Here is a 17320-nt window from a genome sequence, read left to right as displayed (position 1 = left end):
AAAAATAAGAGTACTAATAACTCTAAAGTGGTGTGGGTCCCACATGATAGGATGTTTTGCTCGTGCTTTTTTTTTTGCGTAATGCTAGAAACCCCAAATATTCTACCAAAAGTTTTACCAAATGTCTCACGTGGGTGTGGGACCTACACAATGTGGGTCCCATGTGGGTCCCACACCCACGTGAGACATTTGGTAAAACTTTTGGTAGCATTTTTTGAACCTCTAGCATTTTTGTTCTTTTTTTCTTTTGAATTTTCATCTCATTAATAGTCAATTAATACTCCCAAATTAATGGAATGAATCATTATTGTTTAAAAAATTCTACCAAACACGGCCTAAAATTCTCTTTTTGATTTTTATTCCGCTCCATTTCCAAATCACTTTCATGTTTTTTATTTTTTTAAAATTCATTTCGTTATCTCTGCGTCTGCAAGATTTAGACAAAAACGTGTGAGCGTATGTGGCTGTTGCTGCTGCCGCGTCTCCAAAGCTCCCGCTTCGCTTCGCTTCGCTTCCCCCATCTTTCTATGGTCTCCTCCGAATCCAACTACTTGTTTTCACCAATCGAGACTCTCTGTTTGTGTACCCTTTCAATCCAACAGCTATAAACAACAAGTTGTGCTATTGAATTTGCTAGGCCAAACAGATTTAAGAGCAAAAGCTCTATGGAGTTTCGACAACACTCGTACTCTTCCTTTTTCTCAACACTTTGATTTTCAACTCTCTGTCTGAATGAGCTCTCTCTCCCCATGCCTTTGTTAGGTAATCAAATTCTCTCGTTGTCCCTCCTAATTTTACTGGGTCTCACTTATCTTACTCTTAGTTTGCCCCAAATCTCACATCTATCTGTTACCCAACTGGGTTTTGATTTTCTCACTGTGAACAAATGTGAAATTTTCTCTTTTTTTAGCTTCTAATTCTTATTTTAGCTATGTTCTGTTATTTAATGTTCTTGGTGGTGATTAATTTATAGATGTTTAGTGGTAGGATAGATTAGAAGGTGGGGGCTGAGGTAGGAATTGAACATTGGCGGCTAGAGCGGGGAGAACGGAACTCGAGCTAGGGTAGAGTGTGGTTTAAAGGGTTGGGTTGAATTTGTAATAAGTTTTCAATTATTTAAAAATTACTAAAACATAATTCAATGTGATATAATTTCACATCTTTAGGCACATGAACGTGAATCCAAAATATAATGTCAAAAAATCAAAACTCGTGATTCTAAGTCTCGGTTTTAAATGGGTTCATTATTCAATGTGGTGTAATTTCACATCCTTAGGCTCATGAATGCTTATTGAAAACATAATATTAAAATAGTAACCACATATAGGTATACAAGTTTCAACTCATGATTCTAAGCTCATAATTGAGTCTCGCTTGTAAATGGGGTTTGAATGCTTTTATGATCAATGCAAAGAGAATGCAAGTTTACGATTTAACTCAACTCAATTTGGAAAAATAAAATTCACAAACTTAGTTTGAGAGTTATCTTTAGTGCTCTGAAACTTTTATCCAAATGAGAAATGTCATTGGACAAAACCTTAGTAGCAAATAGCAAGAAAAAAATGTTTCTTTCTGGTCATTACTAGGGTTTTCATTGACAAATTTAATATTTTGTTGTGCTGCAGATATTGCTACTGCACAATCTTCATTCCAAAACCATATATTTACACTTAGGGCTCAAACTTTTTTGCACAATAAAATTGTATGTGGCAATGAGAAGAGGTTGGCCAAGACCTTCCGAGTACCAAACAAGGGAATAAACATTAACGTGGGGCATATTGAGATGCAGCGTCGTGTGCTCGTGATTAGGGCAGTTGCCACCCTTGAACCCAAGTGTTTGGTTCAAAGCAACAGTGAGCACAAGGGTCATGATAATCTAAACCTAGGTGTTGATTCTAGAAATACCTCAGTGGCTCAGTATGACTCTTCATATGAAGACTCAGAGGAAGTTGATGAGAGAGAAAAGTTGAGACGGATGAGGATTTCAAAAGCAAATAAAGGGAACACTCCTTGGAACAAAGGCAGGAAGCACAGTGCAGGTAATCAATTATGAACTAGCTTTCAAATTGGTTCAACCATTTGCTTCCATATGTTACAAATTTGTAAATTATGTCCAGAAACAAAACAGCGGATCAGAGAGAGAACCAGGCTTGCAATGCAGCATCCTAAGGTGATGTAATGACTAAATTTAATTTTATAATGCTTAGCGACCATCTACTTTGTGTGGTAAAAAATAGACAGAGGAGTTTTTTTTTTGGCGGTAGGTATAGATGGAGGAGTAACAGAAGACATGGTGAAGAAGCCATATTCAAATGATTGATTCAGGTTGCCTTGTCTTTCAGTTGGTGTTTTGTCTTTGACAAGCCAACTTGGATCCATTTTGTGCCCATGCAGTATGAGTTTTTCTCTTTTCGTTTTCATTTTCCATTTCATTAACTTCTATATGAAATGTGTAATTACTCATCAACCCTCCGTCGGTGGCCAATTCCATTGGAGCGTTCATGAATAATCTAAACTTATGAAATGGCCTACTGATATTTTGCATCTGATTATGAGGAACAAAGTGGTGTTCTAATTTTATTTTATTCATAAAACAGTCTCATTTAGGTTTTGTTCAAATTGTTCATTGTATTAACAATATCTAGCTATGCAGGTTAAGATGAAGTTAGTTAACCTGGGACATGCTCAGAGGTAGAATCTCATGGCATTCCATCTTGTTATTTCGATTTTTGGTTCTGCTATTTTTCTTTCTATCATCGAATTTACAAGTACTTGGTTATTCATAAACTTTCTGGATATTCACTAACAAAAAAATCCTGGATAGTCTGCTTGTCTTGTTAATTGATGTTCTGGTCTTTTAGATTGAATCTTAGATGGGTTCAGTCATTTGGGGTAACTATGGAGGTTGTTGCTTTTTCTTTCTAGATTTATTTGTTAATTTTGTAATTTGAAATGTGGAGAGTATAACTGTTTGAGGCCATGAACAAATTAGCTCTTGTTTCCAGCTTTGAAAAATATATGTTTCTCTGTGACGGATCGTGAATTCTCAACTTGTCGTTGGTGACCTTTCAGACTTAAATGTTGCTATTGTTGATACCTAATTACTTAAAATTGTCAACTCATTTGGTTGATACATTTTATGGATATGGAAGAAATACATACGCGAACTTAGTAGTATAACTAGAAATAAAAAATAGAAAATGGGATTATATTCAATATATCTGTGAAGAAAATGAAAGAGATTTAGTTGTGATGACAGCAATAAGGAAAAATGAAAGAGTAGTTTGAGAAAAATATGTAGGAAGAAGAACTCCATATGATTGGAGGGAAATAACTGTTGATTTGCTATCTTGAGAAAAATATGTAGAAAGAAGAACTCCATATGATTTGGGGGAAATAACTCTTGATTTGCTATCTTGGATTGTTTCTTCACAGGAGGAAGAGATTGAAGAGTATATTTCTCATACAATTTGTCAATGGATATAACACCATACAATTTTTGAGCAACAAATATTGATGAAAACAAAGAATTTATTTTTTTGATTTTTTAATTTTTGTCCTGTTCCCTTTTCAATTGAGAACTCAAGGCTTGTGTTTAGGTCTGAATGGTTGGCAGATGACAACAATGCTCGTATAATGAATAATACAGCTAAATGAAAATGGAGATGCGTGTATGGAAGACAAATAAATAAAACAAGAAATCTGTGTGTACACAGAAAGCTAGGGGAACCACTAATGTCTAATGGAGTACACAATGAGACTGCCAACTAGAGAAGTTTGGTAATGTGCAACATTGATTGATGATACGCTAAACAACCTTAAATTCATGCACTCACATTTTCCTGATTTCCCACTCATATGACTGTACCTTTGGTGATTATAATCTTAATTCAGTCACAAGAGTCCAATGTCTCTTATTTACAACCAAAACACAACTAGTTGCTTCTATGTTTATTAATTGCAGAGGACGCAAGGCATTAAAAGGACTATTTATTTTTCTCTTTTGTTGGTTCTTGGAGGCTGAAGCCAGAACAAGACTAAACTATTTTAATTTTTTCCTCCGTCATTTTGTAATAATTTGTGCCTTTGTTACTGTTAATATTAGTCTGATTTCTTCTTCAAATATGAGATTTTGGAACTTGAGAAGATTCAGTGAATTAGATGTTTGGCACTACCCTGGATTTGTACTAGGGCCTTCTTTAAGTCTAACAGGAGTTTTGAGTTTTTGACCTTCAGTTTGTAATTTTCCACATACTGCTTTAATCACTTTATTTACCATGTTCTTTATTGATTGTGCAGCGAAGAAACAAGGATGAAAATTGGCATTGGAGTGCGAATGGGGTGGGAAAGGCGCCGTGAAAAACTGAAGCTGCAGGAAACTTGCTACTTTGAGTGGCAGAATTTGATAGCAAAAGCTTCTAGAAAGGGATTTGTTGGTGAGGAGGAGAAGCAGTGGAACTCCTATAAGATCTTGGATGAACAGCTCGAGCAGGAATGGTTGGAGGGTGTTGAACAAAGGAGAAAAATGGCAAGACCGAAAGGTAGCAAGAGAGCACCCAAGTCTCTTGAGCAAAGGAGGAAAATTTCGGAGGCCATTTCTGCCAAATGGGCTGATCCTGTAAGGGCATATGTTGCATTTTCTGCTGAGAATGTATGCTGTTTATTTGGCCTAGTCCATCTTGTTTGCTTTTCATCAAGTGATCATTTAATTCACTTTGTCTAACCCTCCAAATGCAGAAAACTTTTTCTGCCGATTTTTGGTGTTTGGTACAACAGAAAACAAAAGCCAACAGAAAATGTTTTCCATGGTCAACGAAAAATAAAATTATTTGGGGCAGAAAATATTTTCCACCATCACCACTAAAACCACCACGCCATGGCCACCACCACCACTAATTACATAAGTTTGAAGAATGTAATGAAACATAGAAAAATGTTTTCCTGAAAAAAAAGTTTCCGTGGAAAATATTTTCTGCTAAAACAAGCGGAGCATAAATGTTCTGAAAAAGTGGTGGTAGCCTAATCCTATCAAGCTCTGGGTTTTGCTGCCATTCCTAAATGGATGACTAACTTATTACTAGTACTAGCTATGCATATGCCCCTTAGACTACATCAGCACAAAAACGGTGTGCAAACAGCTAATTGATGGGTATTTGAATTGAATCCACGTATACAGAAAAATGTAGAATATTTGATGGACGAACAGGGATCCTTTTGAGCGTGTTATAATAAGAAAAGCCTTATATCTTGAAATTAATTCATCAAGTTGATGATAAAAATCTATAACATATTATCGGAGCTCAACATTCCAAGATACCGATTTGATGATGTTTCAACCTACTTTGTTTTTTGTCTTGTGATACACCATTGAATGTCCAGTGAATAAATCCTTATAGCCTCCGTTTTCTGATTTAAGACTTGAACTTCTCTGCTACTTCCTACATAGAATTTCTCTGACTTTTTTTTTTTTTTTGCCCTCTCTTTTATCCTGTGTGTGTAAGTTCCCAACATCTACTGATTATTTGTGAAGAGAGAAGTATCAAACGATTGGTAAGTTGGACTGAATATAAGTTTTCCCTTTTGGGTCCAAGGCTCACTTGTGATTCGTGGTGATGATCTATATATTTCATTGCAAAGTATCAGAAGAAAGATAGTAATATTTTTCCCACTCTGACTGAGATAGTCATTATAAGTTAATAATCCGTTTTGACTTTTTTTTTTAATATATCACATTAAATTTGCAGAAACATGGTTTGTTAAGCAAGTTTTATCTTTTCCCACTAGGCATACCGTGACAGGGTTTGCACTGCCCTTCATAAATATCATGGCACACCAGTTGGAGCAGAAAGGAAGCCAAAGCGAAGGCCAAGAAGCAGTGAGAGACAACCCAGAACACAGAATCCCACAAAGAAGAAAGCTAATGACACTGATAATTCCACAGGGAATGTGACTGAAAGCCAAAAGCGTCGTACTAGGTTAAGAAGTAATATGCCCTTATTTAAGGATCCTTTGGCAAGCTCCAAACTAGAGATGATAAAGAACATTAGAGCAGAGAGAGCAGCTGCCGAAACCAAGAAGACTGAAGCCATTGAACGAGCAAAGTAAGTGCCAATTCTTCTTCAATTCTATTGTATTATATATTTAACAAGGAATTAAGAGAATATGGAAGCAATCCACTGCATGTTTGGTGCAGCTTATGGGGACTACTTATCAATTACTTTATTTTATTTGGGAATCTATGTGAGAGTTTGGTATAGTTTCTACTTACAACTAAGAGGACCTCCAATCTTTGATATTTTTTTCATCAAATTTGAATGAAAATTTGATTAAAAGCTTAAATCTGATATAGAACACTACCATCCTTTCTGTTTTTTCATTCTTCATTTTTTGGTCCAATCTTTTTGAAAAATTTCGAACTTCTCCAAAAAACTTGTTTTAACCATTTTTGGTGAAAGAAAATCATCTCCAATCCTTACTCTTTTCAAAATTTCATCAAATTTGAGTAAAAATATGACTGCTGGGAATTTGGTGAAAGATTTGGTTCATCATTGATTTGTGAAAAAATTGCCTCTCCCTTGAGATTTGATGAAAAAGTTGGAGCACACTTTTAACCATTATGTAAGATGCTCTACCAAGCCAAAAATATCTTAAATAAACTGAAAAAACTGATTGTCGAGAAACTGAGGAAGGATGCTTTTAATTTCTACTTTCTTATTTTTAGCTTTTAGCTTACAATAAATTGTACCAAACAAGCCTGAGTCACTAACAATCGGTGGCTGGCTGAGTTATTGTTTGTACCTGTACATCTGTCACTACACATCACATGCATTAGTCAGAAATGAATTCCCCCCCCCCCCCCCTCTCTCTCTCTCTCTCTCTCAATTGACATCGAGTCCCTGTTGATATGTTAGGCTGGTTTAGGTAAGATTTATCTGAGGATTCTATTCATATATTTATAACATTTTACAGGTTATTGATTGCTGAAGCTGAAAAGGCTGCAAAGGCTCTTGAGGCAGCTGCAACAAAGAGCCCTCTCGCTCAAGCTTCCCTCGTCGAAACTAGGAATCTCATAGCCGAAGCAATTCAATCAATTCAATCCATAGAAATTGGACAGATTGATTCTCATGGGAATGGTAGACACCCTTCAATCGCCTCAGCAGAACTGGTCAACCAGGCTGAGAAGGGAAATAATCCAGGTATTCAAGGTCTGAGCCAAAGAGATAACGGAGAAATCAATGGTACCCAAACAGTAGAATCAAGTAAGAGCGATTATAACGACTTTGGTTTTGGTAAATTCAACTTCCACGATTTGCTTAATGGTAAGGAGGAACTTTATCAAACAAGCATGAGTGATTATGGTTTGCCTCCATCAGAACTGGATGGTATAATAAAGCAATGCAGCTTCGCTGAGCAACTGAGTCAGCTTGAACTGAATGGGAATGGAGCAGAATTTCAGTCCAGGAAAGAGGAAACACCACCTAATTCAATTACTGTCGCGAAGAAATGGGTTCGTGGCAGGCTGGTTGAAGTGGTGGATGGAGATTAGGCTAGTGTACAAGAATGTTGTGAAGTTGGCCGAGTTTTCATCTGTTAGAAGGTAAATTGACTTACAGTTCACATCTTGATTGTTGTGGCCATTTTGGCGCGAGAATGTTGCAGTTTAACCTTGTACATTGAGGTGCTACCGCAGTTGTCGTGTGAGTTTCACCATATTTATGGCCAACTACTATATGTATCATAATCACAATTTCCTGGGTTACTAAAATTCTGGTCGGAAGGATGGTATATTAGTGTAGTTATTGCTGTAATGTATCTTTGCAGTTACAATTGAATTAGGTACATCCATGTCATCGTAGATCCATATAATTTTATTTTATTTATTCTGGTTTTGTATAAAATTTTATTGTATCCATGTTCGAGTTATGGAAGTAATGGCCTTGCAAAAAGCTCATTTTAGACTGTATAATTTTATTTAGAATCTAACACAATTCTCTCTAATGACAATACTGAACTATATACAATTTTATTCAAAATCTGACACAGTTCTCTCTAACGATGTTTTGATGCATTTGGTGGGTGAGTTTGGATTTGTTAAAATTGAAAATCTTAATAATACATTGTCCATTTGAACGGTTTAGATGTTATTTGATCATATGATTACTTATATCTGATTAACTTAATTTTTTGCATTAACTTATCACATGAGATGAATGGTTTAGATCACTAAGATGGACACCGATTGGTCTTACAATGCACCAATTTCACTGGATTTACAATTTTAGCAAATCTAAACTCTTAGTTGGTTTACCTCATGTGACAGAATTGTATATAATTTTGTGATCGAATTATATGCACTTAAATTGTTTTCTATTGTAATATTTGATTCATTTGAATGAATGTGGAATCGAATGATAATTCTATTAGATTGTTTATTTTCACCTTTGAATCACTAATTTTATTTTTTACTTTTCAAAAACATTCATACAATAGCAAATGAGAAGTTATTATTTTACAATAATAAGGAATGAGCATTTTTTTTTTTATTACCCTTCCATTTTAAGAAATCAAAAATAACATTTTTTTATATATAAAACCCACAAATATCACAGAAAATGCTTAATTTTTAAGAAAATATCACTCTTAAATGTGTGTTTGGTTAGGCTTGGCCAAACAAGATTTCCACCATTATTAAGGCACGGGAGCCCTTGTTATCAAAGTTGACTGAGCAATACTTTCTTTTACTACTTATGTTATTTTTTGAAATCATGCCGAATTTAACGTATTTTTGTGAGCCTTACTAGAGTCTATAACTTGTTTGCCTGAAAATATATGTGCCTATATTTTCTCACCACAAGCTAAGGGGGTAAGTTGGGCGAGTTCAGCGTGAGTAACCCGAATCTAATTTAAATTTTTTTAAGATTTGAATAAAATATTTTTAAATTCGGTACGAGTTTGAGTAAAAATTTGAAAGTCCGAATTAAATTTGGACGGGCTTAGGTAAAAGCATCAAATAACCCGAGCAACTCGAAACCTGAATTATACATATATAAATATATAAAAATACTAAATATATATATATATATAAATTATTAGTCATTACATGATATTAGAATAATTTAGATTATTAAATCATATTGAATATATATTATATATACAAATAACTAAAATCTTAGTCTCTTTTTTTTTCCACTCATAAATTATAAAGACTATTATAACGGCTTCTCTCTTACATATTATAAATTACTTGCTTTAATGGTATTAATGATTTTCTATATATTAAAAAAAATGTAAATACAGTTAAATTTTAATATTTTAATAATATAGATGCAAAAAAAAAAATACAACTCAGGCAACTCGGATTTAACTTGGGTCGGGCTTGGGCAAGCAACCTCGGGTTACAATTTGGGCTTGGGTGGTCCTGGACAGATCTCAGCACAACTTGAGCTGAGCTTGGACAACCTCTCAACCCGACCGAACTTGACCGCGTTGCACCCCTACCACAAGATACATTTTGTATCATTAAAATAATGTGGGTTATTACATAGCAATTATTAATTTATTTAAAAATTAGATAAATTACAAATACACTGTCTGAGATTTACTTAAATTATAAATTACCCCTTATAATTTTAAAAATTATATTATGCCCCCTAAGGTTTTTAATTTCACAATAAATCGGTCATTTTATTAATAAATCATTAAGTTAATTAATAATTTTTAATAATGTTAAAATTTTATTCAATTAATAATTCGGATAATTTTATTATTGTATAGGTGAAAAGTTAGAAATTTAACTTTTTTAATTAATTATGTTAAATAAAAAATTTTGACAATAAGATATTTGTAATTTTTTAAAATATAAAAAATCATTCATATTTTAAACAAATTTCAAAAGATATATATATATATATATATATATATATATATATGTAATTTTCTCATAAAAATTAATAGATAAGACTCAATTCCTGCGCCTATATGAGTATAAATTTAACAATCATGGTTTAAGACGTATAACATTTTTTTTTTTAAAATGTACTTATTTTTGTCACCATTCATAAGTACAACACATTGGGCGTCATCAAGCTTCACATTAATTTTTCTTTTATAGTTTATATATTTATAAGTTGTTAAGCCAGTGGAGGGTCGTTTTCTTCCACCAAGAAGTCCTTCTCAAATAATCCCTTCTTTCTCACACAACCAAACACACCTTTACCAGCTCTCTTCCAGATCTCTCTTCCACCTCACACTCAACTGAAGAGAGAGAGAGAGAGAGAGAGAGAGAGAAGCAACACTGCATTCACTATCGCTCTCATCTGTATCAATGGACAGAGGAGAATCATCTTCAGACGAAGAAGAAGATCGACAAACCCTAATCGATCAGAACGAAAGACTTCCCACTAGATCTCCCCCAAAACGCTCCACTTTCCACATTGACGACGACAATGAAGATGAGTTCAAGCTCAGAAATGGTGGTAACAATCACTCTCGCAATCTCAACCTCCATAGCTTCACCTTCAACAAGAGGTTCCTCTTCGCCATTTTCCTCCCTCTTTTCATCATCATCGTTTATTTCACTACCGACATTAAAAACCTATTCCAAACTGGGGTTTTAAACACCAATTTCGATTCTTCTCAAAATCTCATGCGCGATTCCGAATTGCAAGCTTTGTACTTGCTTAGACAACAACAATTAGGGCTTTTCAAGCTGTGGAAAGACACATTTGTCACTGATTCGAATCCCAATCCCAATTCCACAGCATTGTTTGAGGATTTGAAATCTGGGGTTCTTAGTCAGATTTCGATAAACAAACAAATCCAGAAAGTTCTTTTATCCACTCATCGATCCGGGAATTCTTTGGATTCTGAGGATAATGTTACTGATCCTACTGTTGGTGGGTATGGTGGTGTTGATAGGTGCAGGAATATTGATCAGAATTTGTCTGGGAGGAAAACAATTGAGTGGAACCCGAAATCGAATAAGTACTTGTTTGCAATTTGTGTATCTGGGCAAATGTCTAACCATTTGATTTGCTTAGAGAAGCACATGTTCTTTGCTGCTTTACTCAACCGGGTTTTGGTTATTCCAAGCCCGAAAGTCGATTATGAATTCAGTCGTGTGCTGGATATCGATCACATAAATAAATGCTTGGGGAAGAAAGTTGTTGTCACGTTTGAAGAGTTTGCAGAAGCTAAAAAGAACCACTTGCACATAGACAAGTTCATGTGTTATTTCTCATCGCCTGAGCCGTGTTTTATGGATGCTGAACGTGTTAAGAAGTTGAAGTCCTTGGGCATTTCGATGAATAAGCTTGAGCCTGCTTGGGTTGAGGATGTTAAGAAGCCAACGAAAAGGACAATGCAAGATGTCATGGATAAGTTTTCTTCCAACGACAATGTTATTGCTGTCGGAGATGTCTTCTTTGCTGATTTGGAGCAAGATATGGTGATGCAACCCGGTGGTCCTCTTGCTCACAAATGCAAGACTCTGATTGAGCCGAGTCGCCTTATCATGCTCACTGCACAACGTTTTATTCAAACATTCTTGGGGAAAAGATTTATTGCTCTTCATTTCCGGCGACACGGCTTCTTGGTGTTTTGGTATCAGTTTCCTTCATTTTCAACCTTGATATTTTAAAGTACAGTATATCAGGCTTTATTGTGTAGAAGCATAGAAAGCTATAGCTATGCATCATGACTAGTCACAGTAGATCGAAAGTTATATTAATTTGAGTTGATTGTATGCAAAAATCCCAATTATCAGGGTTTGTGCTACGGTTACCAAACCCTTGGACATTGTGAAATCATTAACATGGGGAATTTGCATTCTGTTGTGCATCTTTCCCCTCTTTCCCTGCCTTTATGCAAGGCACATCTATTGCTAGAATTATGTTTGAAAATGCTTCACTGGACATAACTAACTGCACACTTGAAGAATCGTGATTAACTTTCTTTATAACACATTACCATAACTTCTTCATGGACTGTATAATTCAGATCTTCCCACTTTAAAAATAAATAAATGAATAAAAATCTTTGGTCATCCTGGGGCATGTTTAATCTATTGGTTGCCAGCTTCTGAGCTTGTACATCATTTATAAATTATAATGCATAGTGTGTGTTTGTGCCTGCGTGTTTGTCCTCACAGTTAGAACTTTGCCTTCAAAATACACCTCTAACAATCCTTTCTTATTTTGTCAGCAATGCTAAAAAACCAAGTTGTTTTTATCCCGTTCCTCAAGCTGCGGAATGCATCAGTCAGGTGGTTGAAAGGGCCAATGCACCTGTTGTATATCTCTCCACAGATGCTGCTGAAAGTGAAACCAGTTTATTGCAGTCACTGGTTGTACTGAACGGGAAATCTGTACCACTTGTTCAGCGTCCAGCTCGTAATAAAGATGAAAAATGGGATGCTTTGCTATACAGACATGGCCTCGAGGGAGATCCACAGGTCAGTTTATAACTTCTCTAACATCGTGATTGCTGATTGTTCTTGAATTTGGGTTTGGTTCATCCTAGATATTTTAGATCTATTTGTGATGGACATGGTTTATGTATTTATACTAGGTAGTGTAAGTCGTTAATCAAAGCATCTTGATCTCCACGTAATGGAACTATTGCTCAGTAAGTTATTCAAAGGCAGAGAAATGCTTCTGTGATTGAATTTGCCTGGGTGAAGAGTAAATAAGAATTTGTTTGTTCGTATGCATTGAGATTCTATGTAATAGTATTTATTTATTTTTATTTGATGTGTGCAGATTGCACACAAAGAGACTTTTTAGAAATGAAAAGCTTCTTAAACTTTTTTTACATTTTTTTGCAATTTCTTTTTTTAATTAAGAAAAGGGCTTTGATTTTTTCCCCGCTTTTAATCTTTAGAATGTAAGAGTCCAGTGACTCAGTGAGAGCAATTATTACTGGTGTCTCCAGGAACTTTAGCTTATCAGTTGGTGTTGGTTTGTTTTTCCATCTCATTTTAAGTGTAAGACTTGCCATTTTCTAAATAGCGAACAGCATAGTCAAGTTTTTGTCTTCTTCAAGAAGAGGTTGCAAAAGCTGAAAATTGTGAGAAAATAAAAGGTTTTGTGAGGTCATAGCAGTAGAGAAAATCCTGGAGAAAGGATTGAGAAAAGCAGTCTGTTGGTATTCAGATGTATGGCGGTCTATGCATTGTGGCAGGTTGTCAATGAAATAGTGCACCCCTTTTTATGGGGACTGATGTGAGGCTACCAAGGAGTCAAGTCAATGGTGTTTGACTGTTAGTTATGCTGGTGTTTGCACTTGCATTTACTATTGATCGGGTTTGGGTGCAAGGCGAAAGAAGCGAGGTGGTTTTAATGTGGTTTAGCTATTGGTGATAGTTAACACAGGGCCATTAGTCTAGTGGTTAAAACTTGGGATATTAACCTTGTGGTTGTGGCTTTGAACCTGAGGGAACCTGTTCTGTGCAAATAATGCCAAAGATTAGATTTGTACCCAATCTACCCCTCTCAAACCCCATCCAATAAGGACTAAATTGTGTGTACTTTTTTTTAGCTATTGATAATGATTGGTTTAGCCATGACGATGAGGTAACATAATCCAACTAATAATGAGATTAAAAATCAAACGGTTTATCCCAAACAACAATAATAATATAGTATGGACATAACATATTTATTATAATAGGGCAGTGGTTACCACTACACTAACATGGGTAAATTACTTAAAACGTGATAGACATCGGTTACTAGAAGACCTATAATAGCTGGTTATATTTTTGCAAATACATACATTCAGGTTTGTTGTTCTGAATATTTACTAAAAGAAGCCTTTATATTTTTCACATTCAGCAATGCACATATGGATAGAGGTCTGTTTGCATTTTTAATTTACATATTTTATGTAAGTGTTACATGTTGGACATGCATTTTTATTTTGATAAGTAAATATGTATTGTAGAAGAGCACCCATAACCATTTATGCACAGCATATATAAAAGCCAAAACAAAATAGAAACCAAAACCACCTATGTATCTACAGGAATGTACAAATGCCTCCAAAAATATACAAAAGAGTACAAAAAATGAAAATCACTGTAAGCCAAAAAAAAGGGATGCCAGTCCAGTTCCTTTCAAGGCACTTGTTAAGCTTTCTTTCTTCTCATAGGATCTATAATTTCTCTCTATTTGCACCACATGAAGCATAAAGGGCCACATTCCAAGCCTTCCTATTACCCCTCCTTAAGCATTCTTGATGGGTCGTTTTGCACACCAAAAATAAACACTAAACTGAATTCTAATTCTATAGAATAGAGGTAAGTTTAGATATCGATCTACATGGACAATTGTGAAATTAAATTAATTTAATTGCTAGGTTCCTAGATTAATTTTGATGAAAAGCTTGATGAGACTTATATCGAAACGATAATTTAAATGAAAAAGAGAAACTAAATCAACAATGAAAACTAGGGTTTGAGATATTAATTGGGAGAAAATTCTAGGATAATGAATTCACTACTAGTTACATAAATAAGGTTTAAAATTAGAAATCGATTGTGTGATGGTTCGAACCATCTAGTACTTCACAGCTACAATATTGAAGTATTGATCAAGAAGATTATCGCGCTCAATGTATATGCACGAATCATCTCAAGTAGTATGAGTTGTTCGCTCTGAATTAGGGTAGCAACACGGCTCGTCTCTTGTGGCATGACTCGTCTCATACTTTGAATACGAAAGAAAAAATAACAATTGTATGGAAAACATTCAACAATCACAGAAAGAAGAACAATTAAGGAGAATGAAAGAAAAACATATTGAAAAGCTTCTTAAATACCATACAACTTGTTCAAACCATTACAACAACCGAAAACCTAAGAAAAACTCCATTTACTTGGCTAGGGTATCATTAAAACCCTAGAAAGAGGGAGACTATTCACTCATGGAGGAGTAGGAAGAGGTAAAAGAAGAAACTAGTAAACTACCATGGAAGACATCCTTGAAGTTCTAAGCTCTTTTTCTCCAAACCCTAGCCTCCTTTTTCTTTTGAAAAAAAAATATCAAAACCCTTTTCCAGCTTTTCTTTCTTCCTTTTATACCTACCAGGCTTCAAAACAAGTTTAAAATGTTGCGCACGCAAAACCAAGTCGGCCGCACGTGCGGGAAAACAACACTCCGCACGGGCAATTGTTTTAGTATGCTTGACTTCTGGACGGGAAGCCACATGTGCAGGAATGACACTCCACATGTGCAGAAGTAACTTTTTCAGCTAAATCTCAATTATCGGCCTCAATGATATATAATTCGGCCTCAATCAATCCTCTATGCCAACAAGTAAAAAGGTCCTTCACTGACCCAAGCTAGAGCAAGTTTCAAATCCCCATGGCCACTGTACAATGCAGCAAAACATAATTGTGGAGAAGGTCATGTAAAACATTGGTTGTGGGTGTGTTTTAGCTGTGGGGAATTTTTTGTAAAACATTGGTCGTAAAATTTTAACTTCTGCATAATGGCGATTTATACAATGACCCGATGCTTATGCAGATTTAATGATCATTTGTCGTTGTCTATGTTACACGGACTCTTCAAAATAAATCAAGTACCCGTGTCAGATACCCAATACTCGGACAAGGGTATGGGATATGTGTCGGATACTTTTCAACGGACACTTCTTATATAATTGTATATAATACAATTATTATATGTACATATTATTGTATAATTACTATAAATGTCTTTTTGACACTGTAAGCTACATATAGTACTATTTTATCTCACATACATGATTATTAATTAAAAATATAAAAATATAACAATTTTTTGGCAAGTCCACATACCCTTAAATTTATGGTTTAATGAATCTGACCTTTAGATACATCCCCTACACCCGACACCCGTACTCGAGTCCATGTAACATAGGTCCTTGTCTCTTTTGATTTGTGGGTTACTAGGGCTTCCCGTGGTCCAATTGTTGTAGAAAATGTGAACTTCTGAATGATAGAACCGTATTATTGCTATGAGGTGACATAACTAGAATTTCTGGTATGATACCTTAACTTACAAGTCATGAAATATTTTGAGATATCGATATAGACTTGATGTTGAATGATGTCTTGAAAACTCATTAGCTCTCAAGGTGTGCTGCTTCCTGCCCACGCCTTAGGAAAATATTATGTTATTGTTCAACAGTGGGTAGAGGCCACACATCTGGACCTAACCCTGGATTAAATTATGGTTACTTAGAAGTTAGAACCTCTTTTGGGGAAAAGACGCAGGAGCTTTGCTGACATTTATTTTGAAATAGTATATTTAGCTTTAACATTTTCTTATTTAAATTTAAAATTTTCATTTTGAAGGTGGAAGCCATGCTGGATAAAACAATTTGTGCAATGTCCACTGTGTTTATTGGAGCTTCTGGATCGACTTTCACAGAGGACATTCGTCGGATCCGAAAGGACTGGGGATCGGTCTCACTTTGCGATGAATACCTCTGCCAAGGTGAACTGCCAAATTTTATTGCCGACAATGAATGAAGAAGAGATGCGAAGCCCCTTATCTCTGTTCACCTTTAACCCACGGATGCTCCGCCGATGGTTTGCTCACTCTGATTTACATCGATGTGTATTCTAGTGTATGATAGTAGCAATTTATATTTCTGATTTACAGTTCCTTTTGTTTTTAATCATTTTTTTAAAGCCGTGGTCGAGTGTTATTTGTTTGATTCACCAGGTGTAAGATTAGTGATGGCTACGTTTTTTTATTCTGCTAGAGAGAATAAATCAATGATACATAGATTCTTTCTATAACCTGCTACGGACGTTGCAATATCAGGAGTTTCATGCACTGGACTGTCGTTTATATATAGTGCCATTTTGGAGACATAGTAAAAAGTCACGTTTTTAGACAAAAATGTCAAAAAATGTGGCTGTCAAAAACGCAACCAAATCCCTTTGGGAAGTGTCAAAAATGCAGTCTTAAAATTACAAATTACGGCCTATAAAAAAAATAAAAAAATAAATCTCTTATGTTGGGTAGAGATATTTTTATCATTTTAATTTGATTTGACACCATAAATAAATATTAAACTAAAAAAGCAAAAAGTCAACTTTTTATCAACTTTTCAAATCATTTCCAAAAAAATCAAAAAATTTGATAAAAAATCAAAAGTCAATTTTTTACTGACTTTTCAAAACAATCCATAGATTTTTATGATTGAGATGACAAATTGGCAGCTGACATGGCCAGAAAAGGGTGAATTTGGATCTTCGGCCGCCCTTTTGGGCGGCAATTCCAGCAGCCCCCCCAAAATGACGTCGTTTTGGGGGGTTTTTTCGTTTTTT

At 35.1% G+C, this 17320-nt stretch overlaps 2 protein-coding genes across 3 annotated transcripts; both read left to right on the top strand.

Moving 5' to 3' along the window:
• The first annotated feature begins 385 nt into the window (after positions 1 to 385).
• LOC114288956 (uncharacterized) lies at positions 386 to 7960 on the top strand. Of its 2 annotated transcripts, none has more exons than XM_028232584.2 (7): positions 386 to 762; positions 1626 to 2039; positions 2118 to 2170; positions 2654 to 2691; positions 4300 to 4618; positions 5785 to 6101; positions 6970 to 7960. In XM_028232584.2, exons 1-7 carry the CDS (start codon positions 750 to 752, stop codon positions 7544 to 7546), a joined length of 1731 nt encoding a protein of 576 aa, XP_028088385.2. In that variant the 5' UTR covers positions 386 to 749; the 3' UTR covers positions 7547 to 7960. The 2 variants fall into 2 exon arrangements, with proteins under 2 accessions (XP_028088385.2, XP_028088384.2); XM_028232583.2 differs by having other exon boundaries at positions 4300 to 4651.
• A 2136-nt stretch (positions 7961 to 10096) lies between these two features.
• On the top strand, positions 10097 to 16786 carry LOC114288955 (O-fucosyltransferase 36). Its single transcript, XM_028232582.2, has 3 exons — positions 10097 to 11601; positions 12202 to 12451; positions 16337 to 16786. Exons 1-3 carry the CDS (start codon positions 10325 to 10327, stop codon positions 16511 to 16513), a joined length of 1704 nt encoding a protein of 567 aa, XP_028088383.2. The 5' UTR covers positions 10097 to 10324; the 3' UTR covers positions 16514 to 16786.
• The last annotated feature ends 534 nt before the right edge of the window (positions 16787 to 17320 follow it).

Source organism: Camellia sinensis, chromosome 15, assembly GCF_055761805.1.
Source record: "Camellia sinensis isolate YWXY chromosome 15, ASM5576180v1, whole genome shotgun sequence".
Classification (NCBI taxonomy): Eukaryota; Viridiplantae; Streptophyta; class Magnoliopsida; order Ericales; family Theaceae; genus Camellia; species Camellia sinensis.
Note: the sequence above shows the minus strand (reverse complement) of the source record. Positions and strands in the feature narration are given on the sequence as shown.